Here is a 26,186-nt window from a genome sequence, read left to right on the forward strand (position 1 = left end):
TATCATGATAACTTTCACTTATTTCCCATGCCTCCCTCTGAGCTCATCTCTGACAGAAGCCCCCAGCAAACGCGCAGGAAAAAACGCAAGGGCATAGGGTATACGCAAAGTAATCCCTTCCCTGGTATATCCCACCAGCTTTCAACAGTCAGGGCCTTTAGCTGACCTTGACAGAGCAGCTGCATCTGTGCCACAATTAGGCCTGAGCAGTCTGATATTCACAATACTGGAAGAATACCAGTGACTCTTGTATTAGTTACACTTCATGCCATTGGTTTAAAAAAAAAAAAAAAAAAAAAAAAAAAAAAAAAAAAGAATTTCATCTTCCAGTGTCATGGCAGTCTGAACGGCAGTTTCTCCATGTTTTACCATGCAAACAACAGTTTTTGGATAAAAACCTACCCACCAGATCCCCTTTGAGATCCTTGCTGTAGTGTTGTCTTTCTGCTCCTTTTGTATACAGGCTGTCATCAGTTTTCCCCTTGCCTCCCCTTTCCCACCCTCTGTGAGCTTTCCTGCTTGTGACATGCTTCATAAAGCTTTAATTAGCTTTTATTCCTTTAGCAACTCGTTACTCAAAGTTTCACTGGGCAAGCCCTGGGTAACCTGGCCTGACCTTATAGCTGAGCCTGCTTTAAGCAGGAGGTTGGGCTAGATGACATCCTGGGGTCCCTTCAACCTGAATTATCCTATGGTCCTCTGACCTCACATGCAATGAGGCTGGTGCAGAGGGGAAGCTTGGCAGAGCGTGAAACAAGATGATGACTTAAATCAGGTGACTGAAGAGACTGCAGCGATAACTGAAGCTGTATCTACTGTGCAGTCAGGTAGTGTGGTCTCATCTTGCTGGAGCAACCACTGCAGAGAAGCTCAGCAGCTGGGACTCAGAAGACAAGCCCAGGATGTCATGTCTCAAGTGTGATTCTTATCTTAGCTAATTTATTCAACAGTAAACTAGGTATGTTTTCCAGGCTGTAATCCACTCCTGACTGCAGCACAGACATACACCCAAAGCCTAACTGCACCTACACAGTCAGGCACAGGGCTTGCTACCAGCGTGAACAGCCCCCTCAAAGCGCAGAGAGCAGCTCCAGTGGCGCAACAGCACCCTGAAGAGGGACTGCTTTGCCAGGTTTGCTTCACCTCCCGTACCAGCTGGGAACAGCTGCCCTGGTAGCCACTGTCTCTCAGGAGTCGGGTGGCAGAAGTTCAGATTGCCAGACGGTCTCATTTGGCAGGGGTTACGTCCGTCTGCCAAGAATACAATCTCTTTTATTGCCCTAACAAGTGAATGAAATGAAAACATTAACAGTATTAAAACATGGCTCTCTGTGAACAAAGAATTAGCTTCCAGCCACAACAGCCAGACATTTTGGGTTTCACTCCCCATGAATAAACGCTCCTTATGAAGCAGAAACTCTAGGCAGCCGCATGGAGACCTCTCACAGACCGCCTGTCCTGCTGCGCTGGGAGCTGCTGATGTAGGACGTTCTGCATATTATGTGGATATGCTTGTGCACTTTAACCACCCCATCTCACCTGTAGTTTTGAGAGAAGATGGAAAGCCATCAAGATTTTAGGATCATCATTGATTCACACCAGGGACCTTCAACAAGCCATTTAACCCCAATTTACTCATCTGAGAAACAGTCACAGTAATACTGCAAAATTTGCTTGCTAGCATGTAGAAACAGTTTAAGAGTTTCAGATTAAAGTGTTGGGTGCACAAAGTAGCACCTTTAGGCATTGCTACCTCTAATACTGGAAAATCAACCATGTTCGTAGCCTTAGCTGTGACCTTTCAACATAGCTAAGATGGCTGCATTTCATTTAACATGAGCATCGCATTCAATTTGAACAGCAATACAGTATGTAAATTTTGTATGCTAAACAAAATCCACAGTGAAATAGCTTGAGTTGCTGGCAGACTAGTACATCCCCACAATGAGTCACTACTGCATGTTTTTCAGCAGATTTCCCTTCTCTGGGAAACTAAAGCATTATTGGTGTAGTCTCCTAACTTGTTTGCAGTGAGTGGGACACACTGAAGTACATTAAATCCACACACAAAATAAGCTTTTGTTTTTTCAGCTACTATGAGGAAAAGAAGTTAGGCATTCTCAATCAACAGGAGGCAATACATATGGAAATCTAATGAAAAAGAATCAGACATAATGAGACATAGATTAGGAACAAGACTTGTTTAAGAAAATTGGCATAGTATTAAGAAAAATTTAGGAAAAAGTACTGTCAGACAGTGAATACACGGTAAGCAGAGAACTCCTAAAAGTCCACTGCTGCTAGTGTTCATGAGAAAAATGGATTTAAAAAAAACACACTGTCAAAGTGGGTTTTTCCTATTTATGCCAGTAATTAGAGTGGCAATGGAGATGACACAAGGGAGTTCCACCATTGTCAAAAACTGTTTAGTCTTAACTAAATAATACCTTTTAAATAATCAGAAAAAGAAAAAAAGCCCAAAGATTATAAAGATAGCCTTGGGATTTTGGGGGGATTTAAGTTAAAGGTGAGTTCTCTATCTCTACAAAAAACCGATGCTTTGAACCTCTAAATATTTCGGCTTCTTTATACTGTGAAGTTTTCCTTCCACATCCTCCTTTCTCTGCTTGTTTTGACATGAAAAAATCCAGTCATGACAACGCCAGAAGACAAGAGTAACTAGAAAAACTAATGCAATCATGGCATCTTCATAATCAGGAGTAAAAGTTAAACAACAGGAAGGGACTTTTGGTTAAACTTTATCAGTTTTGCATTTAAAAAAATAAACCTATTTAAATTCAATGACTATTTTAACATTTGGAAAGACAACTGCCTCTGTTGAAAGTTCAGCACTGGGACTTTACAAATTTGTTTATCCATTCGAATTCTTGAAATACCAAGGAGTCCTTAATGTAGATTTAATTTGTCAGGTGGGGAAAGAAAAGATGAAACAAACGTTCTCTGAAACTCTAGTGTCCTCCTAAAATCTGAGGAAGTATCCAGACTCACCTTTCCTAACAAGAGAACAAAAAACGAGGTGGTAAGGGTGAACACTTCAAATGAAAAGGTAAAGAAAAAGGAGGTACAATTTGAAATAAAGTTTCTGCCACGTCACCTTATGGGGAATTGTAAACTCAGTGAAAGTCTCTAGAATGACAAAGTGAGCTTTATCATTTAAAAATTCTGTCTACACCATTTGCGGTTACTTCAAAATTTCTCCCTTCTGAATTTTCTCCTGAAATTATTGTAAAGCTCTGATTAAAGATTAAGAATTGGTACTCACTTCTCAGTATGTAACCAATGCCTTATTACTACAACGTCTATTATGGAGCCAGAGAGAACAGAATTAAATTATCTGTCTTATTTCTGTTCTTTCCTCTAAATTCTCCCAGCATTACACTTCTATTGCCTTTTAGTGAAAATGTTTCCACAAACATGAAATAATTTTTATTCTCTTTTACTTGACAATTCCCTGACATTTTAAAATACATTAAAAAATAAAGGTGAAGTTCACCTTTTCAATGCAGAAGGTGCGTACCAGCCGGCAGTACACTGGGAATGGGGTGAGATAATGTGATTTCCACCCGTACTTATATTCTATTGGCAGGCTACAGCATCTGGCACCACACTTCTGCTTCTCATCTGTATCCTCAGTGGTTTTCTTTGCCAAACTGAGCAAGGTTTAAGCCCTTTTTTTTTTTTCACCCATCCTGAAATGAAGTTCCCTGCTCAAGATCCTTTCTTTGAAGAACATTAGTAGAGAGGGAAGCATATTTCAGGATCATCCTTTCTAAAACTCTTCAGTATGACAAAGGAAGTTACCAGGACTTTAGATAGGATGATCTTGAAATGTCTTGCTGAACACGTACAGCTGTTAACACCATTAATTTAACAAAGTGTTCTGGGAAACCAGAAGGTGCTATGTACTTGCCTATAAAATTCCATTTCAGCAAAAGTATACATCATTGCCAAAGAGAAAAAGATCTGCTTTCAGGTTCCACAAGAGAAATCTTGATTATGTAAACTCCAAAACCATTTTGGTTTTGTCTTTCATTCATTGTTGTGGGCAGCAACAGTTTTTAAAAGTAACTCTCAGGTGTCTAAAAAATTCATGGTTGACAGTAATAGTCCACTTCCTTCGGCTCCCAAAAGACGTAGAATCCCTCTTGCTGACTTCTAATTACTAGGTCTAAGACACAGGCATTCAGCAGGCATTCACACACAGGCTGAGCAGAAGTTACTTAGATAAACATACACATGAAATAAAGACAATATAAAATAAAACCATGACAATATGAAAAAACCCCATGCTATATGGAAAAGTATGCAGTTAACTAAGACACTGGGCTTAATTTTGATTTCTAACTTTTTGTAGAACTTAAAACAAATTATAAAGTCAGAATTAGGGACATTCAGTAAGAACAGCTAAATATATCCAGCAATTTCCTGGGATTTTTTTTTTTTTTTTTTTTTAAAACTTATGTGAATTCACACATCAAATGAAAAATGATGTGACAGAGAATTACAGAACAAATTAGGCTGAAAGGAATGTGGCTGGGGAGCTCATGTAGTCTAAGCTCCTGGTCAAAGCATCTCCAGTTAGAGCAGGGCTTCATCCAGCTGCGTTTTGAATATTTCCATGGATAAAGATTCTGCAACTTCCTTGGGCAACCTGTTCCAATATCTGACCACTCTTATGGTAGAGGGGGGAAAAGAAAAAAAGAAGAAAAAAATTTTTTATAGGTGACTGGACTTTCCCATGCTCCACCTTGCACCTGTTGCCTCTTGTCCTATTTGTTGCAACTCCAGAAAGAATCTGGCTTCATCTTATCACATAATTGCAGTCCTTGCCATCAAATTTTAATGCTGTGTCTACCATTTAAATATAGCCATCTTTATTTTACCTTGAAATGAAATTCATGGGAGAAAGCAGGGCTACAGAATTATCTCTTCTCCATGTTCACAGTATACAGGAGTACTTGTCAGAGGACAATTAGCAACAGATTTAATTTGTAGCAAGGAAGCTTGAGATGGGATATTAAGAAAAAGAGTTTCTAATTATAAGGTTTATGAAATCAGTAGAACAGGTGTCTGGTGAAGTTGCAGAGATCTTAGAGATCTCCATCCCTGGAGGTCTTTGAGAACGAGTTAGACAAACTTCTGTCAGGTATAACATAGATACAGAGATCTCACCTTGGGGCAGAGGAGTGGACTAGATAATCTTTGCAGTATTTTCTGCCCCTGTGTTTTTTTCTATGAAGGTTGAGACTGCCTCTGGTTAATCCAGGCAACTAGCACCTAGGCTTGAGCCTATGGGCCAAATTATAAAATATTTAATGCTGTTGAAATACTGAAGTCTAAATTACACATTTGGTATATTGTATTTGAACCTACATTTTCAAACTTTTGCATTTGCCTGACAGAGCTCACATAGTAGTTCCTGTGCTGAGATGCTTAAGAATTCCTTCCTAATCAATTATGGGATAATGTGCTATTTCCTCCATGCATTGCTACAGGAAAGATATCTGGGGATGATCAGCAGTGAATTTGCCTACACTGTCACGACAAAGCCTTCAGCTGGATGAGAACCTCAGACAGGGCAAGCCTGGGACCTAACGCATTCACAACTACTGAAACTAACCCAAGCACCTATCACTGCTGCTACTACTACAGTACGGTAATACAGGTAGGAGCCAGGTTAGACTTGTGCCACAAGCACGTGCAACAAGAGTGTTATGTCATTTCTTCAAAACTGTACTAACACAACACTCTCCAGCACATGGCTTGCTACAGTAGTGGTGTTAGCTTATTTGGTAGCTGTTCCACACAAACAAACTAAAACCTATGTCCCAGTTGTAAACCTCTATTTTCAGGGCATTACCAAAAGCAAAAGTATGTGAAACATACTCTTGTAGGAAGCACTGTTGCAATATTCCTTTTAAAAACAAAGTCTCTGTATCACTAAAAGTGAGGTTAATGAAATACTAACATGTACTGGACACTATGTAATGCAGATACCTAGAACACTAAACATGAAGTTAAAGAACTGTTTACATGCACACAACCATCTGTTCAACAATCACATCATTCAAATGGAGCATTTACTCAGAAAAAGTACTGTTTACAGCTCTAATTCAAAGAAACAGAAGCAGAAAAAAAAAATCTGTAAATAAATAGTGGTGGGTGGTGGTGTACTTTCTGGCAATGAATTAATAGATGTGACATGTATTTCAGAAATCTTTTCTCGAAAGTGATCACAAGATGATTGATAAAGTCACCTTGGCACAGAAAGATTTGGCTTCATATTTTCATAAGGTGAGTATTAAATACCCTTACCTCCCTCTATGAGCTAAATATGTCATCACATGGAAAAAAATAGCAGGGGTTAAAGTACAGAACTGGTAACTGAAGTGCTCAGAAGAGCTGAAGAGCTACTGTAGCTCAGCACGTTTCGCAGCTCCACTCACCCAGTCAGCTATAATTTAGATGTCTGACCTTTGCGGCTAAATCAGAGACTTACAGTTCCCCTGCTATTTCGCCCCTGGCCTCCTGCCAAAACAGCCAATGAATATACAAAATCACAGCATGTAAGTCTACATGCAAGTCTATCAGAAACATGATAGCTCATTTAACTTGGTGACAGACAGACACAATATGGTTTCAACTTTTAGTCACCATCCACCTGAAATGACTAGCTAGAAGCACAATTCAGAGACATGGACATGTATGGAAACCTGCCCAAACCCAATCCATGTAGGTATATAGATTTAGGCATTCCTCACAAAGTACACTTTCCATAACAACAAAACATTATGTTTTTTAGCCCATAGTAACCCTGATGACTCAATGAATAAAAATGGAACATCTTTCAATACTATACATTACCCCTTTCAAATGAGACAGTCTCAGTTCTCTCCAACTGTTCAGCTGCATTCTAGCGATCTTTGCACAAGACAGCTTATTTTGGCCAATGTCAGACACTAGACAGTGTGGTGTTATCAAAATGCAAGTGTGTCTTGGAGGGAGCAGTGGTAGAAAAAAAAAATATGTTCCTCAAAAAAAAAGGGGGGAGGGGGGCAGCAGCAGTAGAAAATAAATACTTTCTCCACCTCCTCTGAATCAGTTTTTACTATCTAGCTGTAATTTCAGTGCACACAAGTTATAAAATTATAGCGCTAAAAGTACTCATCACTATGCATATGAAACTGTTCAAGTGTATCAGAAGATTTTTGATCCGCTTAAGAAGGAGGGAAGTAAGTTAGACAGGAAGCTCTCAGTACAGTTAAACAGCCAGCACATTATAGTAATGTGAAAACCGCACCTTTCTTATAAAGCCTATACAAACACCAGATATTATTTCAAAGATAATGTAACGTGCATTGTAACACTTTAGACTCCTAAATGTAGGTCAAAGACAATATAATTAAATAAAATGTTACAGCCAGACAAAGAAAACAGATCAGGCATTTGGAACAAAACTTTACAGCATTAATACTGGCACCAACTTTTAGTACAGTATTTCAAAAACACAAGTTCTGAGTAGAATACTACAATGAATTTAGATTCAGCAGGAAAGACTCTGAATTTGGGCTTTTTAAAATTAAAAAAAATAAATGAGATGTAGTTTTTGGCAAGAAAGAAACACTCTTAGGTAACTTAAACCTGCTATGTTCCCTTTGCTCCACCTATGCATCCTGCTTGTTTCTTGACACCTAGCCCTCTTCATACTTCCTTTTAAGCAATACCTGTTGTTGAAGTCCTGTGCAGGTATGCTAAATGATTCCTCTTCCTCAGTCAAAATCGTCTTCAAAAGGAAAATTTGTTTTAGAATTTTTCACTGATCTAACATAGAAAAGTAAGTTTTTTTGAAATGAAGAAAACTTGCTTCTATTATAGTAGAATTTCCTCTGGTTTATCAGAATCCTTTCTGCCTGCATTTCAAGGCATAAAATCAAGAGTCCATGTTTTTTGATAACAGGAAGGCATTCAGTGGCATTTTCCAGGAGCTTGGAACTGACAGAGTTGGCTTGAATCCACAGAGCTTCTGAACAAATGTCACCACATTGTTTCCCACCTTGATGTAGTTAAACTACATTCAACATGGAATTGTTCTTGAGCTAACAGCTCAAGCTTGAGCTGTTGGACTGAATTGGGTCTGTATAGAGGCAACTGCAATGTCTCTTCACCTTTGGCAAAGCCCAAACAAACAGTCCCTAGATACTGAAGATGCAACTACACAGAGACTGTAGGCCATACAGGAAGAAGACCGCTCCTTCTCCATATGCTGTTAGCGCTCAATAAATGCAACGCAGGATAGAAATTTCAGATTCAGTGTGTTAAGCAGCCTACTGCATCCCCACATAAATCTGGCACACTAGTCAAGGTCCTTTTGGGGAAGTAGCCACAATATTATCTGCATTACACTAAAACAACTAGCAAAATGAACAAAAACCCAACCAAAAGTGCTTAGTGAATGAATCACTAAAATGGCTCTGTGCAAGGCATGATATGACAGCAGCAAAGATGGCTGTTATCACCAGGCCCTGTCCTGCACATAATTATTTATGATATTGGACTAAGTCTAAACACAACTTTATAGGCAAACACCACTTTGTGTCAAATGACATAGAGGAAAGCCCTGATAACAGAGAAGCACGTCTTTTTTTTGCAGTAAAATGCTTACAGGACAAGACAAGCATGATTAACACAGGTAACACTGGTAGATAACAGCCAACATGCACACGATTTTCAGCAAAAGATCTTACAGCGCTTTGGTTGGAAACCAGTGGACCTTCAGGCAGGCAAACACTTGCTGGTTAGATATTAATAAATTATACAGAAATGGTGCTTTAGAGGAATGCCTGAAACCATCATTTGATAAAAATACCAGCTTCCTTCTTCGCTGGCTAACTGCATGTAGAATTAGCACTAGACTCCCACTTCTTTAATGTAAGTAAAGATGTGAATTTTAAGAATGTGAAGCACAGACAGTTTTTCTGTCTTCTGCATGTGTATTAGTACCCTGGCGTAATGGACCCTAACCCAGAAAATAGCAACCAGGTGCTACATCACAGTACAGGAATACATCCAACATCAGAACACTAGCAAGTAGTCACAAGCAGAGGTGGCAGGCTTTAGCTCAAATATTAGTAAATAAAAATCATACCTTCAAAAGTGCAGGCAGAGTTGTGCTTACCTTTTGGTTGCTCTTTAAATTTATGGCATCACTCCCTTTGTTTTCAGAACTGAAAGACAAAGATATTTTGTAACACTGAGGGCTTGCATTATTCAAGTCTACCTGACAGTCAACACAGTATCATTCAATTTAAACACAAGAGCACATTAACTTAAAAGGACAGAAGAACATATTTTCCAAAGCATAGCCCATATTCTGCACATATTGCAACTGAAAAAGCCATACCCCAAAAAGCTGAAGATGGAAGCAAAATGCCTGTTTCACCTCATACAGAGGTTTTCAAACTCCAGCATTCAGAAATGGCACACAGCATTTCAGCTCTTCCATCTGAAAAACCCCCAAACTTTCTGTGCATACATATTATTTTCTGCTGTAAAAATGATACTATAGTCGATCAATTATCTACTACAGCAACATTCATTGCCATAGCACTATCTGGCACACTTGGCAGCTAGAATGTACCCCCAGTCCTTATACTGAGGACTGTGATTGAGTGGAACGTACTCAGGGCGGATGGAATCATCACAAATTGCAGCTACCACATTTAACAGATCTTAACCGAACATACCTAATGGTGGTTTGCAGGCAAATTCAGAAGAAATTTTAGAAAGGGGACAAGAGGCATGTTGTTATTACTAAGGCAACACCCACTGTTCCATTTTAAAAGTCAGAAGTCCAAAGACACATATGTCCTTATTGCCAATTTACCTTGGTCAAAATTTTCTTCAGAGCCCATCTTTGGAATGAAGGGAACCATTCCCCTGCTTTCCGATTCTTAAAACAATCCTTAAGCAGAATCCAGAGCACATTTTCGTCAAAACCTTTACGCTACATGCAACTTTGTATTGGGTTTGTGTGGCAAGGTTTTGGTAGCAGGAGGATTACAGGGGTGGCTTCTGTGACAAGCTGCTAGAAGCTTTCCCCATGTCCGACAGAGCCAATGCCAGCCGGCTCCAAGATGGACCCGCCACCAGCCAAGGCCGAGCCCATCAGCGACGGTGGTGATAATGCCTCTGGGATAACATTTCAGAAGGCAAAAAAAAGTTGCTGCGGCACAGAAACTGCAGACGGAGAGAGGAGTGAGACCATGTGAGAGAACCAACCCTGCAGACACCAAGGTCAGTGAAGAAGGAGGGGGAGGAGATGCTCCAGGCACCGGAGCAGAGATTCCCCTGCAGCCCCTGGTGAAGACCATGGTGAGGCAGGTTGTCCCCCTGCAGCCCATGGAGGTCCACGGTGGAGCAGATATCCACCTGCAGCCCGGGGAGAGAGGACCCCACGCCGGAGCAGGTGGGTGCCCGAAGGAGGCTGTGACCCCGTGGGAAGCCCACGGTGGAGCAGGCTCCTGGCAGGACCTGTGGATCTGTGGAGAGAAGAGTCCACGGAGCAGGTTTTCTGGCAGGACTTGTGACCCTGCGTGGGGGACCCACGCTGGAGCAATGTGCTCCTGAAGAAGGACTGCACCCCATGGGAGGGACCCCATGCTGGAGCAGGGGAAGAGTGTGATGAGTCCTGCCCCTGAGGGAGATGAGGTGGCAGAGATAATGTGTGATGAACTGATCGTAACCCCCATTCCCCGTCCCCCTGCGCTGCCAGCAGGGTAGGTCGAGAATTTGGGAGCGAAGCTGTGCCCAGGAAGAAGGGAGGGGTGGGGGGAAGGTGTTTTAAGGTTTGAATTTATTTCTCATTACCCTACTCTGGTTGATTGGCAATAAATTAATTTTCAGTAAGTCGAGTCTGTTTTGCCCGCGATGGTAATTGGTTGAGTGATCTCTCCCTGTCCTTATCTCACGAGCCCTTTTTTATATTTTCTCTCCCCTGCCTAGCTGAGTCGGGGAGTGATAGAGCAGCTTTGGTGGGCACCTGGCATCCAGCCAGGGTCAACCCACCACAAACTTAAAAGCAAAAATGTATCAAGAAAAACATTAAAGAATGTTAATGACAGACATCACTTCCTGCATTGCATATCATAAGCTGAAGAAAAATAACTGTACCAATATATCATGCAAGAAATGTTCAGTATTGCAACGAAGTCATAATCACTTCAAAAAACCCTCCATCAATTTTAGAAATTTAGCTTCGCTATTGACAAATGCACAAACCTTTATTTCTGAATTTGTATGAAGATATGAACTGAAAGCTGTTCAAATAAAAATAAAAAATAATTATTTGCATTTTGGTGAAATTCTGCCAGGATTTGGAGAAAGGATTTCCATGTACCAGTACTCCTACTGCTACTGACTGTTAACCACAGGTAAGCATGTCTCAGTAAGACTTCTGAAAAGAAAGGTTTTCTTCCTGTTGTGGATTAGGCACCTGAGTTAAATATACATTGATGTACACACAAAATACAAAAGCCAGTCTGACTAAATGCTAGTTTCCCTCTCAGCTGCTCAGAGACAACATTCCCTCAACAAAAATGAGAACAGAACTCTCCTGCAATTAAGTTTTTCGAGATCTTTCAGATCTTTTCAGATACATCAAAAGAAAAGCTCCTTCCTCTCTCTTATGGATCCTCTTCAAGTTGAAAACCATGTACTTTCAGATCACCTCAGGTAATCTTTCATAATGCATTCATAAATGCAAAGATGCTTTTTCAGGGAGAGCATCAGACAGAAAGCCTTGGCTGTTCTTTGCCTCCCTGTAAGACAGAACAGATAAATTAATATTCTACCCTATTAATTTCTTCTGTTGTTAATGTGTTTCATGAAGGAGATGTCACAATCACTTCTGGGCAATCTGGCACACTAATAAAAGTGCTTCTCACTACATAACCTATTTTCTCCCTCCCAGTTTTTTTTTAAAAAAACACCCTTCTCAGATCTGCATGTTTTTTCCTAATGCTGATACACTTGACAGGAACAGGAATTCCCTGTACTTAAAAGTGGAATAATGAGGTTGATCTCCACCAGACGTTCCTCCTGGCTTCAGGATATCACTCTATGGAACTGGTCTGCAGACCACAAATGAGATCCTTGCTTTCATTAAGTATCGCCAGCACAGATCACCAGTGTCCCTATTCTTTTATCACTTTGTTTTGCTCATATTCTTCCCTTCACATCATGTTTTTTCCAAAAACTTCTTTCATTTTCCTATTTCTTGTTTGTATTTGAAATATATGCTGGTATTACTTTCTTCTAGCCAGCCAGGCTTGGACAGATCGCTCTGAAATTCCATAGTGTACATACCAAAACCGAAAGAATGCAATTCAGCAGATAAGCATCTTAAAATCAACAAGTAAAAAAAAAAAAAGTATCAAAACTTTCCTTTCCAGCATAAAATAAACATAAACCTGGAAGCAATTCCCCACACCCTTTCATGGTTTATATTCTAGCGTTTCTACATTCCTTAACCTTTTGCTTTGGGGTGTAGTTCCTCAACATGCTGACTTTGTCAGCAGAAGCAGCTTTAGAAATTTCCACGCCTTCCTCCTCAATCTCAGCTATCTCTTCCCACCCTTAACTCAGCAGAGCAGGGCTCTCAGTAGGGCCATGGTCTTCGATAAAATCAAGGGGGGAGCAGAAGTTTCCATCAGGAAAAATTCAGTCTGCAATCCAGTTTACAGTCCAGTGATTTGTACCTGCACAAACGAAGGGGCAATGAATGCCACTCAACAGACAGGAACAAGGAAGCACGCACCACTGCAGCTCACTTCACCACTGAAGCTATTTTTTGTGAACCACTTCTACCCTTGGCCAGGGCCTGGTTTTAAATGGATCTGAAACCAAATGACTCACACTGCATGAATGAAGTTTACAACACAAAAGCTCGCTTTGCTGGAAACAGGCCTCTTGGACTGTTTAGAATAAAATTGGGGTTTTTTTACCTTCTACAGCCTAAACACCTCAGACACCTTAGCTCGTGCCATGCTTTGTACTTTGGTCTGGAGAACAGGCTGGTTACTGCTCATTGGGCTCAAATGATGCAGCTTATCACTTCCCGCTACCAACCCCCTACAATTTTTAGGGCTTTCCCCCCGTCTCATCATTCCATCAATCACAGAACAGTCACTAATCACAAACTTTGGAACACTGCACAGTATTTCCCCCACAAATTCTCTGAAGAGGAAGATAAAATAGTAAAGTTCATAGGCCCACACACAACCCTACACTCCCCGTTAAAAAAAACCATGGTGAAGCTAATGTAATTATGCCACACATATTCTTACGTTGCAACGTAAACCCATGTTGTCCATACAAGTCTATATTCAGAGATGCAGTGAACACAATTATTAAGCTATGGCATTCACAATTAAAACTAATTCTTTGTAAATACACAAGACATTTAGTATTTATGTTAAAATTAGCCGTTCTAAGTTTTTTTTATATGCCCATGCTATCCTATCATTAGTGGCTAGATGTTATACTTCCAAGAACTGTATTCTAAGGGGGGTTATGTATTTTTTTTTCTACAGGACAATCTCTGCAACTAAATATTGTTATAAATGTTGACTTGGTAGCTATGTGATATCACACCACTGAACTCTTATGCCTTTGCTAAGAACTGAGAACAACAGACTGGTAGTATATATAGGCTCACCGTGAACTAGGGATTCCCCCTATTTGGGCTACATCTGTATTATTAAAGTTTGGCTCCAAGGAGTTTCATCCTTGCTTCAAGCTTTTCCAGAGTGCTGCATGTTTTGAGTGCTTTGCCATGGCAGGTACTGAGCATGCTATCTCCAGTTCAGCACATCCAAAGTTAAGCTTGTGCTTAACCAGACACATGGCTTTGCTAGATCAGCCAGCCAGCTCTCAAGAGAGCGTTTCAGCACTTGCTAAATTGGGAAGATGAATCTCATAATTCTTCATCTCTGTGCTGCACAAACTACCGTTGTTACATGATACACCCAGCAATAGGACTCTACTAACCCAAGTTTTGAATCTACTTTGTACTTGCTTTTAAGAAGTGAAAGAGCAAAGCATGATCCTAGGAAGACAGAAAACGCCTCTGCCCCACCAACTTGCTTCTGTGGACTTCTTAACTATACAGGCAGTCATTTACAAATTGTCACAACCACTTGTTTACATATTTAGGCAGATATTACTTTCATTTGATAGATTAAAAAAAAAAAAAAAAAAGCATGGAAACATTAAATAACGCCCAGAGTAATAGAGACAGTCAGAATTAAGACTAGAAACCAAGCCTCTCAACTACTTCTCAAATATGTAATATACTGCCTTCCTGCTGCTATTTCTGCCAGACATTACCTTTTCTGTTACGTATTAGTGCATCCAACATGGATGGGTTAGTCTTCAGCGAAGGGAGAGGGATCTCTTTTCCTCTCCTGCCTTGCTGCTCTTCCTTACTGTCTTGCCAGCATGCCTAACCTGATTAGCATCACTCCTATTCTTTATATAATCAAGATTAAACTCAAGTTACAGAAGATCCCATTCTGTATCCTCTGCACAAACCTTTCTTTGTGTGATTTTCTAACGCTTTCTGTTCCTCTGCTGCTGAAAATCTGTTCTGACCTTTCTGTAATACTTGAACAGGTGATGTCTAAATCAGAAGCAGATTTGTGGTCCAAGTTTTTAATCATTACACTTATGTAGGAGAGGTTAGAGATTCTTATGGGGGAGCCAAATGTTCATATCCTGCGTTGTTGCTCACACAAAAAGTAGACACACATAAGCAGAAGTATTCAAACTCAGGTTAGTTAATATACATGAGGGAATACAGTCAAGAAAAACAAAATCAATTTAATGGAGCAAATTTAAGTACACGGCTTGCAAGATCTTTTCCAACTGCCTCTAAAACCGGAACAAGACAATTACAAACAATCACATCTTCAAAAGGCTCTCACGGCATCTCTCTATGGTGCGAGAAGTCTGCTGCCTCCATCCTCATCCTTCATAACAATCCCTCGGAACTTGCAAATTAAAAGCCCATCCCCTTCTTCCTTTATTAATCTACCCCACCCATGTTATGCATGGAGCAGATTGTGAATGTGTTGTGTCAGACAGAAAAAAAAAAAGCTAGACAGCATGCAAGTGCAATAAAGCACGAACATAAATGTTTTGATGAGACTGACCAGATGCAGAGCTCACTAAACAGAAAGTAACAGCTCTGACATTTTAGGTTCCTTTTACAAGGACAAGGTACAGGCTGCTGATTGCTGTTTGGGAAGGGGGAAATTAATGGGCTGTCTCTTAAGGAAACACAGACAGCTGGCTAAGGCTCAACTTGGACAGTAGTGCTGGATGTCGACCCTCCCTCCTTCTCCCACTGCTTAGAAGCAAACTCTCTTCCAATGCTGCAGCTCCAACACTTAACTTCTCACACAGTCCAGATGTTACCAGATAGGTGAGTGTGCTATCATTTTGCCGTCTCTCTTTCTCTCCCTTCAGGGACAGATGACTCCCTGAATAGTCAAACCTTCTTTGCTACTGCATTAGACTACCATTATTTGTTTTTAACTGGTCTTCTCTTCAGATTAACTCAGAAACCATTTAACCATTTAATGTGATGACTCGTAATGGTAAGAGAATAAGCAATGTCTAACCTGAAAGATGCTCCAGGGTGCCAAGAGACAAAAAGCTTCTACATCTGGCTTTAGTGACATAATGCTAATAAACTAAACCTGACCTATACATATATCTATCTATCTTTCCAGGTTTCATGACATCACTTGTGACACCTCCATCACAATACTAGCTAAACAGTTTTCCTCAAGACAATGTGTTTTTGGGGACTGTTGATACAATTCACTCTCCACTGGAGTCCTTACCTAGGCTAATGTCACTTTTAGGTTTCCTTTCTTGCTAGTTTCTTTATTTCAGCATTCTGGGGTGTAATGCCAGTTCCTGACCCCTGCCTTTTATCTCTCTCTGAACAAAGCTAATGCTCCTCTCTGGGAAGCAACACCTCATCTGGTTTCAATATCATGACTTCCAGTTTTACTTAGCGCCAACACAGTGGCACATTCAGTGGTGACCTTCCAGAAGGATATTTCAATAGAGGAACACAGAGATGACTAACAAGGATCTTGTCACCTAGTACTTTAAAATCCAGCTGTGCAAGAGCCTCCCTGAAGAATGTGAATGAGCAGAAAACCACAAGTCTAATAATACTATCAAATATAGATGTGCAAGACCAAAATCTCCGTGAAGTTTCAGCACATTACAGGGATTCTCAAACCACATCCACAGACCAGTAGTAGTTATGAAACTTTTATTATACATCTGCAAAGAGCCATAGGTTAGCTAGTATTGGTTTCTTCTCTGTTCCAGCTTCCAGGTGGTAATTAAAAAGATGACTGCTAAAAGTTCGGACTTTTGAGTAATATTTTTCGATATATACCAGTTGCCCTACTTGCCATACAGACCCTTATGATCACTGAAGCTTGCCTCCGGCATAATCTAGATTATGAAATTTCAACTAAGAGACCCATGTCAAGCTTTTAACACCTGACCAAAAGATACGAGCTTTGATTAAAAACCATCAAGCAATGGAAAATCTACCACATTTGTAAATAAGACTTTTCCACGTAAACTACTACTAAATTCACTGCCTAAAATGAGGCTTACTAGTTTGATTTGTCAAGCTTCACCTCTCAGCTACGGGATCAACCTACATCTATGTGGGACAGATTACAAAAGCCTCGGGTTCAAATATCCTCTTCAAGTCATAGGTCTACTATGACATGAAGCACTTAACTCTCATTCCCCTTGCAGTTACATACCTTGAGGCAGAATCATTCCTCAAACTGTAACCCTGTCATTTCAAAACCTTCTCTTTGATGAACTAAACGCTATTGAGCTACTTAATTTTATTCTGCGAGGGTGGTTTTCCAGACATCAAATTGTTCTGGAGCTCTTCGCACAGCCCTTTTTAGTTTGTCAGCATCTTTTTCAGAATAAATCATGGACACCGGAACTAGACTCAATACTCTAGTAACCAAAGTTCATCCACAGAATACATTTACTCTGTTATTTATACATCCAAGAATCACATTTTCTCTCCATGCCAGCACTCTGCTTTGGCTGCTCGTGTTCAGCTGACTGTCAACCATGGCAACTTAGTCTGCTTTTAATGTTGTCATCTAAATGGTGATTCCCATACTTCTCGCTCTAGTCATCTGCAAACTTCACATGCTACAGTTTTGTCCTCTTTCAAATTATTTGTGAAGATATTAAATAAACTGACTCAAAAATACATCCTTTTAATTTTCTTCAAATGCATCAAGTAGAAAATTATTTTTCACATCCGGTCTTTTTATATCCCTTCGTATGTCGATATTTAGCCGACTGCCATTACACTTGCAAATACTTTAATTGGAGCATCGGCACCAAGTCAGATGCCTTAAAGAGTCTAAGGATATTATTTCAGCAGTTTGTCAACCGAAGCCTGTAATCTCATAAACAAAACCAAGTTTGACAATTCCCATCCTCCAGTGATGTTAGGATCAACATCATGTTTATTAACTTCTCAGGTCACCTGGAAGCCTTGGTAAATCAACTTTTCAGTCCCTCCCCTTTAATCCAACCAAATACAATAGACTTAAAAGTGAAATACCAACACCTAACTCTAGATACTAACATCACACTTGTGAAGCCATTCATGCGCTGTGCAGCCAGGAGAACTATCAGAACCTGATCTAAGAAGAGAAGTCTCACAATTTTTAAGAGTCAAACTTTCAGCATGTATATTGAACGACATGAGCAAGGGTACACTAAACATTTGTTAAATGAATCAACAGGAAAATGTTACTGTAAAGCTCAGTGGCAACAAGATGTGAGGAAATCAGTAAAGATTCCTAAAAACTGCCTTCTGCACCAAATGACAATTAAAATACATTAGTATTTTAACAAAAAATAAAGATGCTAGCATTTTAACAGAAAATAGTAACGAATAAAGAGCTCTTTCCTCTGTCCCCCTCCCCCTCAAAATAGAACACTGCCCTTTTTGAAAAGCTTCAAAATGAAAAATTTTGGCCAACTTCTCAGCAAGATTCCCGAGGCTAACACTGTTCCTGGGAAACCAAATGGTACTAGCAGTGACATGGTTTGCCCCTAGTCTCTGGCAAGGCTATTGCGGATTGTCTTAAAGAGAGAGGGAGTGTTTGCACAGAAATTTGAATGTGAAGTTTCTGGCTCCTACTTCCCTGCTTAAGCTTAGGCCACACACATGGGGAGGACAAGTAAAGACATTAAGATAAATGCAAATTATAAAAACAAGTTAGTGAGATTGAAATTGGAGGGTCAAAGGAAAGCAAAACTGCTATTTCATTTAAAACAAATAAGAAGGGAAGTGGAGGAAAAGGAACAGAAAGCAGAGAAAGGTAAGGAAGGAGAAATGGAGCCATGAGGAGGAGGCAGGAACTTAGACAAAAGAAGTGTCACAATCAGCTGATTAATTTAAGTGTTGGAATAGCACAAAATATATTATATTCAATTAAACTATCCCAGTTAGAAACTGGTTTGATTACAGACAGCATTAAGCAACTTAGATTGTTTTAACTGAAACAATTTTTACTCTCAGACCTGTTTTATGCTTCTTATTTACATACTGTTCCTTGCTTGTGTAGCAAAGCTAGGTCAGCTTCATGTTCTGCATTAGCAGCGCTGTGTCACATAGACTGTGAGCTACATGGAGTGTGTCAGTATAAAACGAAGAGATTTTTTTTTTTTAATCCTCTTTCCAAATGCAACTAAAAATATCATAGAAATAAAGATGTTTTAAAATCACAGATATGCCACATTTTACAAGGAAAATTTACATGAAAAATGCAAGAACCAAACAATGTCTTTACAATGAACATGCACCTTTAAGTTTAAAGGCTAGAACTAAGTGAAATAATTATGATGGCCCATGATCACCCTGGCCGAATAACTTAATCTGTTTTACATGTGAGGGCATTGAACAGCTGTACAAAGGCTAGAGAAAAGAAATATAAATGTTTCTGAGTAGAGTCTACTTCGATATTGGGCAGTACGATTATACCAGATTACATCAAGGTTTTTCTTCTGGCATCTGTCGAGCATAGTAACCAACATTAACGTAGAATCTGCTCCATATTTGCCAGTCTGATTGGTTAGATAACTTTTCCAACATTCTTACGAAATAAATGTTACTGGTCACTAGCACGTAAACTTGGTATCATATCAGAAACAGATTTATAAACTTTTTATCAAGGTTAAAATTATTGAATTAATAAAGAATAGACAGCTTATTATACAACTGTTTTCAAATGGCATGTTTGCAGGATTGGGGATCAACGATGGTACTTACAAATGGCATTTACAAATGGCATGAAAATAGGAGATATTAAAAAAAAAATAATCCAGGAAAGCTTTAAAGCAGCAGCAACTGCTGTCCTCCTGATAAACAGAGCATAACAGAATTTTTAAAAGATGTCATTAAGAAAAAGCACCCAGGAAAAAACAAGCAAGAGAGACTGGTGTCACCAGTAAAATGCAGCAAGCTCTTCTAGTCAGGCTGAGCAGAAAACTCCTGGTAGAGGCACACAAGGCTACCAGTTCAACACAAGAAAATACTTCTCCAGTTCTCCCATTTTTTACTCACAAAATACACATCAGGAAGTATCCTACAGACACTTTCCAGTCATTATCAAGGTTCCCTCTTTTGTGTTGAAAACACATTTTCCATTCAACCAAAATAAATTTGATGGCTAAATTTGTAACCAAAATAAATTTGATGGCTAAATTTGTAGCATTTAATTGATGATTTAAAAAAGTCTGTTGCCACAGCAATTCTTTCTGCATTTGCTCTTCATGTGCTTATGAGAAATACTTCCTCCTACATTTTTTGCTACACAACACTGTCCATAGGCAAAGTGCAGATCCACACAGTGTTCATACACTTCGGTCCCAAGACCTCCGAACTGCTTAAGCAAATATACTGCCTTCAGTAGAATATTTTAGCAATTTAAGAAACACCAGAACATTCAGAAAACCAAGACTCCATTTCAAAATAAGGCAAGTCATGAAATCACATTAATACAACACAGTTTGAGACTACATTTCATATCGCAAAATTGACATGAGAAAGTGAAATGACTAAGGAAGCTCACGTTTTTTATCTTAGAAGTCTTCAAAAGTGATACTGTAAAGTTGGTTAGAATCTATAAAAATTATTTTAGAAATGAAAATTAAACTACCAGAAAAATAGAGGTATTAATATCCCCTGGAAAGCCTAAGCAACATAGTGTTGTGCTACTATCTGTAAGTACAATAGTATATACTAACTGAATTGTATAAAATTCAAAGACCCCTCCGAAAATAAAAGTAGTCCTTGGGTTTCCATCCTTTTAAGAAGCTTCAATAATCAGAAATACAATCCCCACAGCAACATGTTTCTGAATTTTGCTTTTTTTACACCTGTGAGACACTTGTTCACCAGAGGAGAAGACTGAGGAGTTTTCATCTTTGCAAAACTGGTCCTTGAAACCATAGACTTGTAGCTGTTTTAGAAATATTTTTGTATTAACTCTAGTACTTATGCCAATAATTGGAAAGGAGACAATGCTGTTAACATTTAAAATAGTGGAAAAAAACCTATGTTGCTTTGTTTCTTCCAAGGAGTGCTACTATTATAATTAATACTCTAGTAACATTTCCTTTAGGAAATGTCTCGCACATACATGGCCAGCTGCTGGGCTTGCTCCTTCTGGTCTCAGTCACATGAGACATCTAGGTATGCACCTAATTCTAACCAAACAACTAGTCCCACTACAGTGTACAGAACTATTTACCTATTTAATTATGGACAACCACTTTGGTACCCTGCTGAATCAGGGCCTTAGCTACTATTTTGAATTATCCTGCAATAAAAGGCATAACAGAAAAATCTAGGAAGCAAAAAGAAACAAAAAAAAAACCAAATTAACAAATGAACAAAAAATTTTCATAATGCATCTTGCTCAGGTAAGTCTAATTTGAATTCTTCTGTATGGTTGGAGTATTCCCCTTGCTGGTTCCACAAACTATCACACTCACAAATGTACACTCACAAATGAGTTAAATTTTAACAACAATAACAACAAAAATCCTGCTCTGTTTTTTGGAAGAAAAAGTTTCTTTATTAGAAAGCAGAGACTGATTTTTCCAAAAAACAATGGATTTCTTCAAAGATGTTAATAGTATCTGAATCAAAACCAGCCAGGAAGTAGCAACTTCAGAAGGAAAGTTTGAAATGTATCACTCCCCTTTCAATCAATTCCCAGCAGTCCCCAAATGCACAGTTTTTACAACTACAAAAATACACGTTCTTTGTAAACAGGAACAATGACTGGCAGTCCCAGAGGAAGACAGACACTCTCTAATCTCTCCTCAGGCAGAATAAACAAAGTTCTTCCATCTCTGAAAGCTCTTAGTTAGAAACTAATGGATAAACGGAACAATAATCTCAGCCTGAAAAAAAAACCAAAAAACACAGCCCTCTAAAACCAAATAAAAGGTTACTCTTCCCTGTTTGATGTCTCTGGTACACTTCAGCGATGCAGAAGAAATATCTGGACAAACCCAACAAAGGCCCACTTGCACTAGTAGTTATTTGACCAGCCAACCAACAGCACTTGGAGGGAAAAAAGATAAACCTGAAATGAACCTGCTAAACAATATACAGAATAACTAATAAAATACATCCATAGTTTAAAGGAGCTCTGGGTTAAAGAGATCAGTGAAAAGTGTCACACCTCCTTGGCAGCTTCTAACATGACCTGAAAGGTCACATTTATTTGCAACACAACAACTGCTCAGCCATGGAAGCTGCATATTTCTGAAAGAATCCACAGTTGATTGACTTACACTGTAGAAGCTGTATCTTCATCCAGATGGACTTACGAAACACGCATTTAGGAAAAAAAAAAAAAAAAATCAGACTCCCATTAGAATAGTGAAAATTCAATGGGATTTTTTTCACCCTGGGGATTTAGACTGCTCCAGGACAAACACTGCGGTAGCAAATAATCAATTTTTTATTATTGAAAATAGCATATAGCTGAGTAGAGCATAATGACTGCCTTTGATGGAAGTTAATGATAAAGAACTGGGATGAAAAGCACCGAAGCCCTCATTCAAAGCAGCCCCAACTCTGAAGAACACACTTATGCAGGCAAGCACTCGGTGGGAGATATCTCACATTTGTCTACATTTTATGTAAAAGCCAAGTAAGCCCTTAATGCATGTGCTGTGCTTTTTGCCACCACAAAACTTGCAGCTAATCTGCACGAGTTATTTCTTCCACAAGCAAGCAAGCCTCCAGCAATTCTCATGTTCATCAGAGCTACAAATTGCTCTAAGGGCAAGTTATTAACATAAGCTCTTCATCAAATGAGGTTCTCAGAAGAGTCTAAGACACTGATTAACAAACAGTGCAATTCCCCCATCCCCTTCCTCCTATTTTAAACCAGGGCCACAGTAGGTTTGGGGTTTTGTGTTTGTTTTTTTAAAGCTAAGTCTGAACACAGTGCCTGGAGCAAGAGCAGGCAAGAGCTCCATGCCCTGCCAAGCTGAGGGGCACCTATGGGGTTGGGGGAAGGAAAGTTGGGGGCTTCCATCCAGCTGCTGTTGCCTAACTTGCGGGAGCAGATGGAGAACGACTTTTGGACATATGCAGGCTCACTTCTACATGTTTTTAAAATTGAGGAAACTGTTATGCTCTGCACAGGCATTAAGCATGATGTGTGTCTCCAGAGGTCAATGCAGGTACACCAGGAGCGTATTTGGCCCTGTATAACATACTGCTCCCTCTCCTCCCCCTTAAGTGTTCTGCTTTTTTGAAACCCAATGGTAGGTAAAATATCTCCATACAGAAGTTTCTTCCTATGTATTTCAAATTTGATCTGGTTCCAATATATATCATAACGATAATTTGAATGGGAAATTAACCATCCTGGTGTATACATTTCTCATAACACTTCACAAAAGACATATTCCCTAACTTACCTCACGCACTCCACACCTTAACATTAAACACACAAAGCAGCTTTGGTTCCCCCTCCCCACACACACGCTTTGTTTGGCGATCCATTTTTCTACACCGCCAAGCTCACTGAATAAACATGACGAGCAAACCTGCGGCACTCATCCCAACCCAGCATCCCAACCCAGTGCTGTTTAATGTATGCAATTACGCTAATCTGTGAAGAAGGCTGCCAGTGGAAACCAAATACGAGAACGTCAGCATTCCTGACTAACATGCCACGCTGCAACCCAGCACAACAAAAAAAGCTCCTTAACATACTGAATTGGACTCCTCAGAGCAGGAGGGTTTTTGTTTTGCTTCCACTCCAGAGAGGAATCACGGCTACCACCCTCCAGCGAACTGTGTGAGGAGTTCAAGGCCAAGAGGCCTGAGCCTTTTCATATCTACATGGACTATCCCAGCTTCCTAATAAAGGAAAGGCTCTTGGCTGCAGGAAATGAAACTGTGATTTAGATAAAGATAATAGACTCCAGCCCCAAGTTAAGCAGAGCAGATCTACCACGAGTGCTATCTACAGATAGGCTACTTAGGGCGCAAACCACTGAACTAGCATCATCCTCCTCCTTACCAAGGCAACCGCTATGCTTTTTTGTTTATTCCGAACCAGGGCTGTAGGGAGCTGGCAAGGAGGAAGGAGTCCGATGAAGCCTCTCCTATTGCCTCTTCAGGTCCTCAGCCAGATCCAAGCCTTTTCCTTCTCCCATATCTTAACCACCCCTGCCAGACATAATAGCCACACTACTCCTGTAACTGTAAAGATGCCCTTGATTCAGCAGCCTTGCTCCTGATTTTTATTATTTTTTTGCAGGAAATAAAAAGCAATGTTTCATGCTCATGAAAGGCCGGTGGATCCTTGGTGATGTATTGGTGCGTCAAATGCTTGCAGTAAAACAAAACCCCCAAAGTTAAAAATCTTCACAGTGCACTTATGAGACCATTTAAGATGGTCAGTGTAAGACAGCAATACGCTCTGCTATTTTTCATGATTGCTGAGAATATGCAGAGCAAGATCCTAAAGTTTTTCACTGAAAGAACTACTGTGATACCCACTATTTATCTGATTACACTGTACTTACCTGTCTGCTGGTTTAAACACAAACCTACGCAGTATCAAGAATGACTCAAAGATTAAAACCAACATGTTAAAAGCAAAAAATAAATACTACACCTGAGGAAATAAGGCCTAGTCAGCTGGCACGTTTTCACCACAAAAATATCCTAATTAACTAGGGCCAGTAATAAATCTGCATGAGAAGGAAACTTTATCTGTGTTTCTTTCCTATGCTTTCCTATGTACACACAGAAATCAGCCACCAGGAAAAAAAAAAAAAAAAAGAAAAAAAGGAAGAGGAACAAATACACAAGAAGTTTCCAAACCTTTTCATCTTGTAAAGCCTCCCTGCACTAAAAAATAATTATTAATAACCAGGTTTCCATAAACCACAGATTTTGCATTGAGACTTAAACACTTCAGTAATATTTATATTGCGTTAACATCTGATTTACACTAGTCCAAAAGAAAACTGTGTGTGAAAACTGGAAAGAAAAAAAGCCCAAACAAACAAAAAACCCAACCCCCTCACAGACCTCCGCGCTCTGCCCTGCTTTCAGTTTCCAAGGAAGGGGCTGCAACCTGAGGAACAAGCGGGTGAGACAGCCCCACCGCCCACACCACCCTAACCTGGGCAGCGCAGCAGCCCCACAGTCGCCTATTTGCAGCAAATGCGTTGTTTCACGCAGGGCTCCATCAGCCGGCTGAACTTCGCGGCGCCGGGGAAAGCGGGGCGGCCGGACGCCGGTGCTCACCCCACGGCCAGACCAACTCCCAGCAAACACCCCCATAACGTCCCACCGCTTGAATGCCAAGCCCACGCGGGACCCGCCTCGCGCCGTACCACGGTCACGTTAAATTGAAAACGCCACCACCAACGCCCACCAGCTCCGACGATGTCGGCAGTCAGGCTAACCCCCCCCGCCCCCGGCCTCAAGCTCCGTGTGACAAGCCGGGGCCGCCGCTCTCCCGCCGCGCGGGCTGCTCTCACAGGAGCCGAACCCGGCCCCGCCAGGCCCGCGCCTGCCCCGTGACCGGCCGAGGCGCCTCGCGGCACCTCACCAACCGGGGCCGCGGCCCCGGGACGTCCGGGCGGTCCCCCCCCGCAGTGAACACGCCCGTTTCTTCTCCCTCCCTCGCCCACTGGTGTCGCAACACCTACCGGGGCGGCCGGCACGGTCCCCGGTCCCCCGCCCCGGCGGCTCACGGCGCTCCCCGGCCGGGGCAGGTGGGACGGGGCAGAGGACGGCAGCGGGCGCCCGACCGCGCCGGTCCGGTCCGGTCCGGTCCGGTGCCTCACATACCTGTTCGCGCCCGCCGGCCGCGCCGCCGCCCCCTCGCCGGGGCTGCTCCTGATGAAGAAGCGGGAGAAGGTGCTGTGCCAGGAGGTGCCGGCCCGCCGCCGGCTGCCCCCGCCGGACATCGCCGCCGCCGCGCGGGACGGGACGCTGACGGGACGGGAGGCGCCGCCAGCAGCCGCCCGGCACCGAGTCCCCGCGCTGGCGGGAGGCAGCGGCGGCAAACACCTCCCTCCTCCCCCTCCGGGGGCGGCCGCCGCCCGCCCTCCGGGCGGAGCCGCCGCTCCGCCTCCCCCCGCCCCTTCCCGCCGGCGGGGCGGCCGCGGCGCGGAGGAGGGTCCGGGTGCGGGGGGCGGCAAGGGCGAAAGCTGCGCCCGGGGAGGCGGGCTCCTGCACCGCCCGGTTGCAGAAGCGGCGGCACGGAGAAGGTGTTTCACCACTGTCCCTGCGCCGGCAGCGTCCTTCCTTTCGGCAGGCGCATCCAGGACTGGCTCCGCCGCGCGGCGGGGGGGGCGGGGGCGTCACTTTCTGCCCTGCAGAGCGCACAGGGTCGCGGGAGGAACGCGATGGCAGCAGAGAGGGAAGTACCGGCACACGCAGCCTGCGGCCTCCTCGCGGGGAGGGGGTGTTCGGCTGGGGCTTGTGTTGTTTTTTTAAGTTAATGTGGCATAATTAGTGTGAACAAAGAGAA

General features: G+C 41.5%; 1 protein-coding gene across 1 annotated transcript in view; it reads right to left on the reverse strand.

The window, feature by feature from the left end:
- Nucleotides 1–25,722, reverse strand: part of CRYBG3 (crystallin beta-gamma domain containing 3) — a 97,253-nt gene extending 71,531 nt beyond the window's left edge. The window contains exons 1-2 of the mRNA XM_052794842.1: nucleotides 25,502–25,722; nucleotides 9,197–9,245 (exon numbers count right to left, since the gene is read on the reverse strand). Of these exons, the coding sequence (XP_052650802.1) occupies nucleotides 9,197–9,245; nucleotides 25,502–25,620 (168 nt within the window). The 5' untranslated portion in view covers nucleotides 25,621–25,722. The remainder of the gene's footprint in view (nucleotides 1–9,196; nucleotides 9,246–25,501) is intronic.
- Between the last annotated feature and the right edge of the window lie 464 nt (nucleotides 25,723–26,186).

This window comes from Harpia harpyja, chromosome 8 (assembly GCF_026419915.1).
Source record: "Harpia harpyja isolate bHarHar1 chromosome 8, bHarHar1 primary haplotype, whole genome shotgun sequence".
NCBI lineage: Eukaryota > Metazoa > Chordata > Aves > Accipitriformes > Accipitridae > Harpia > Harpia harpyja.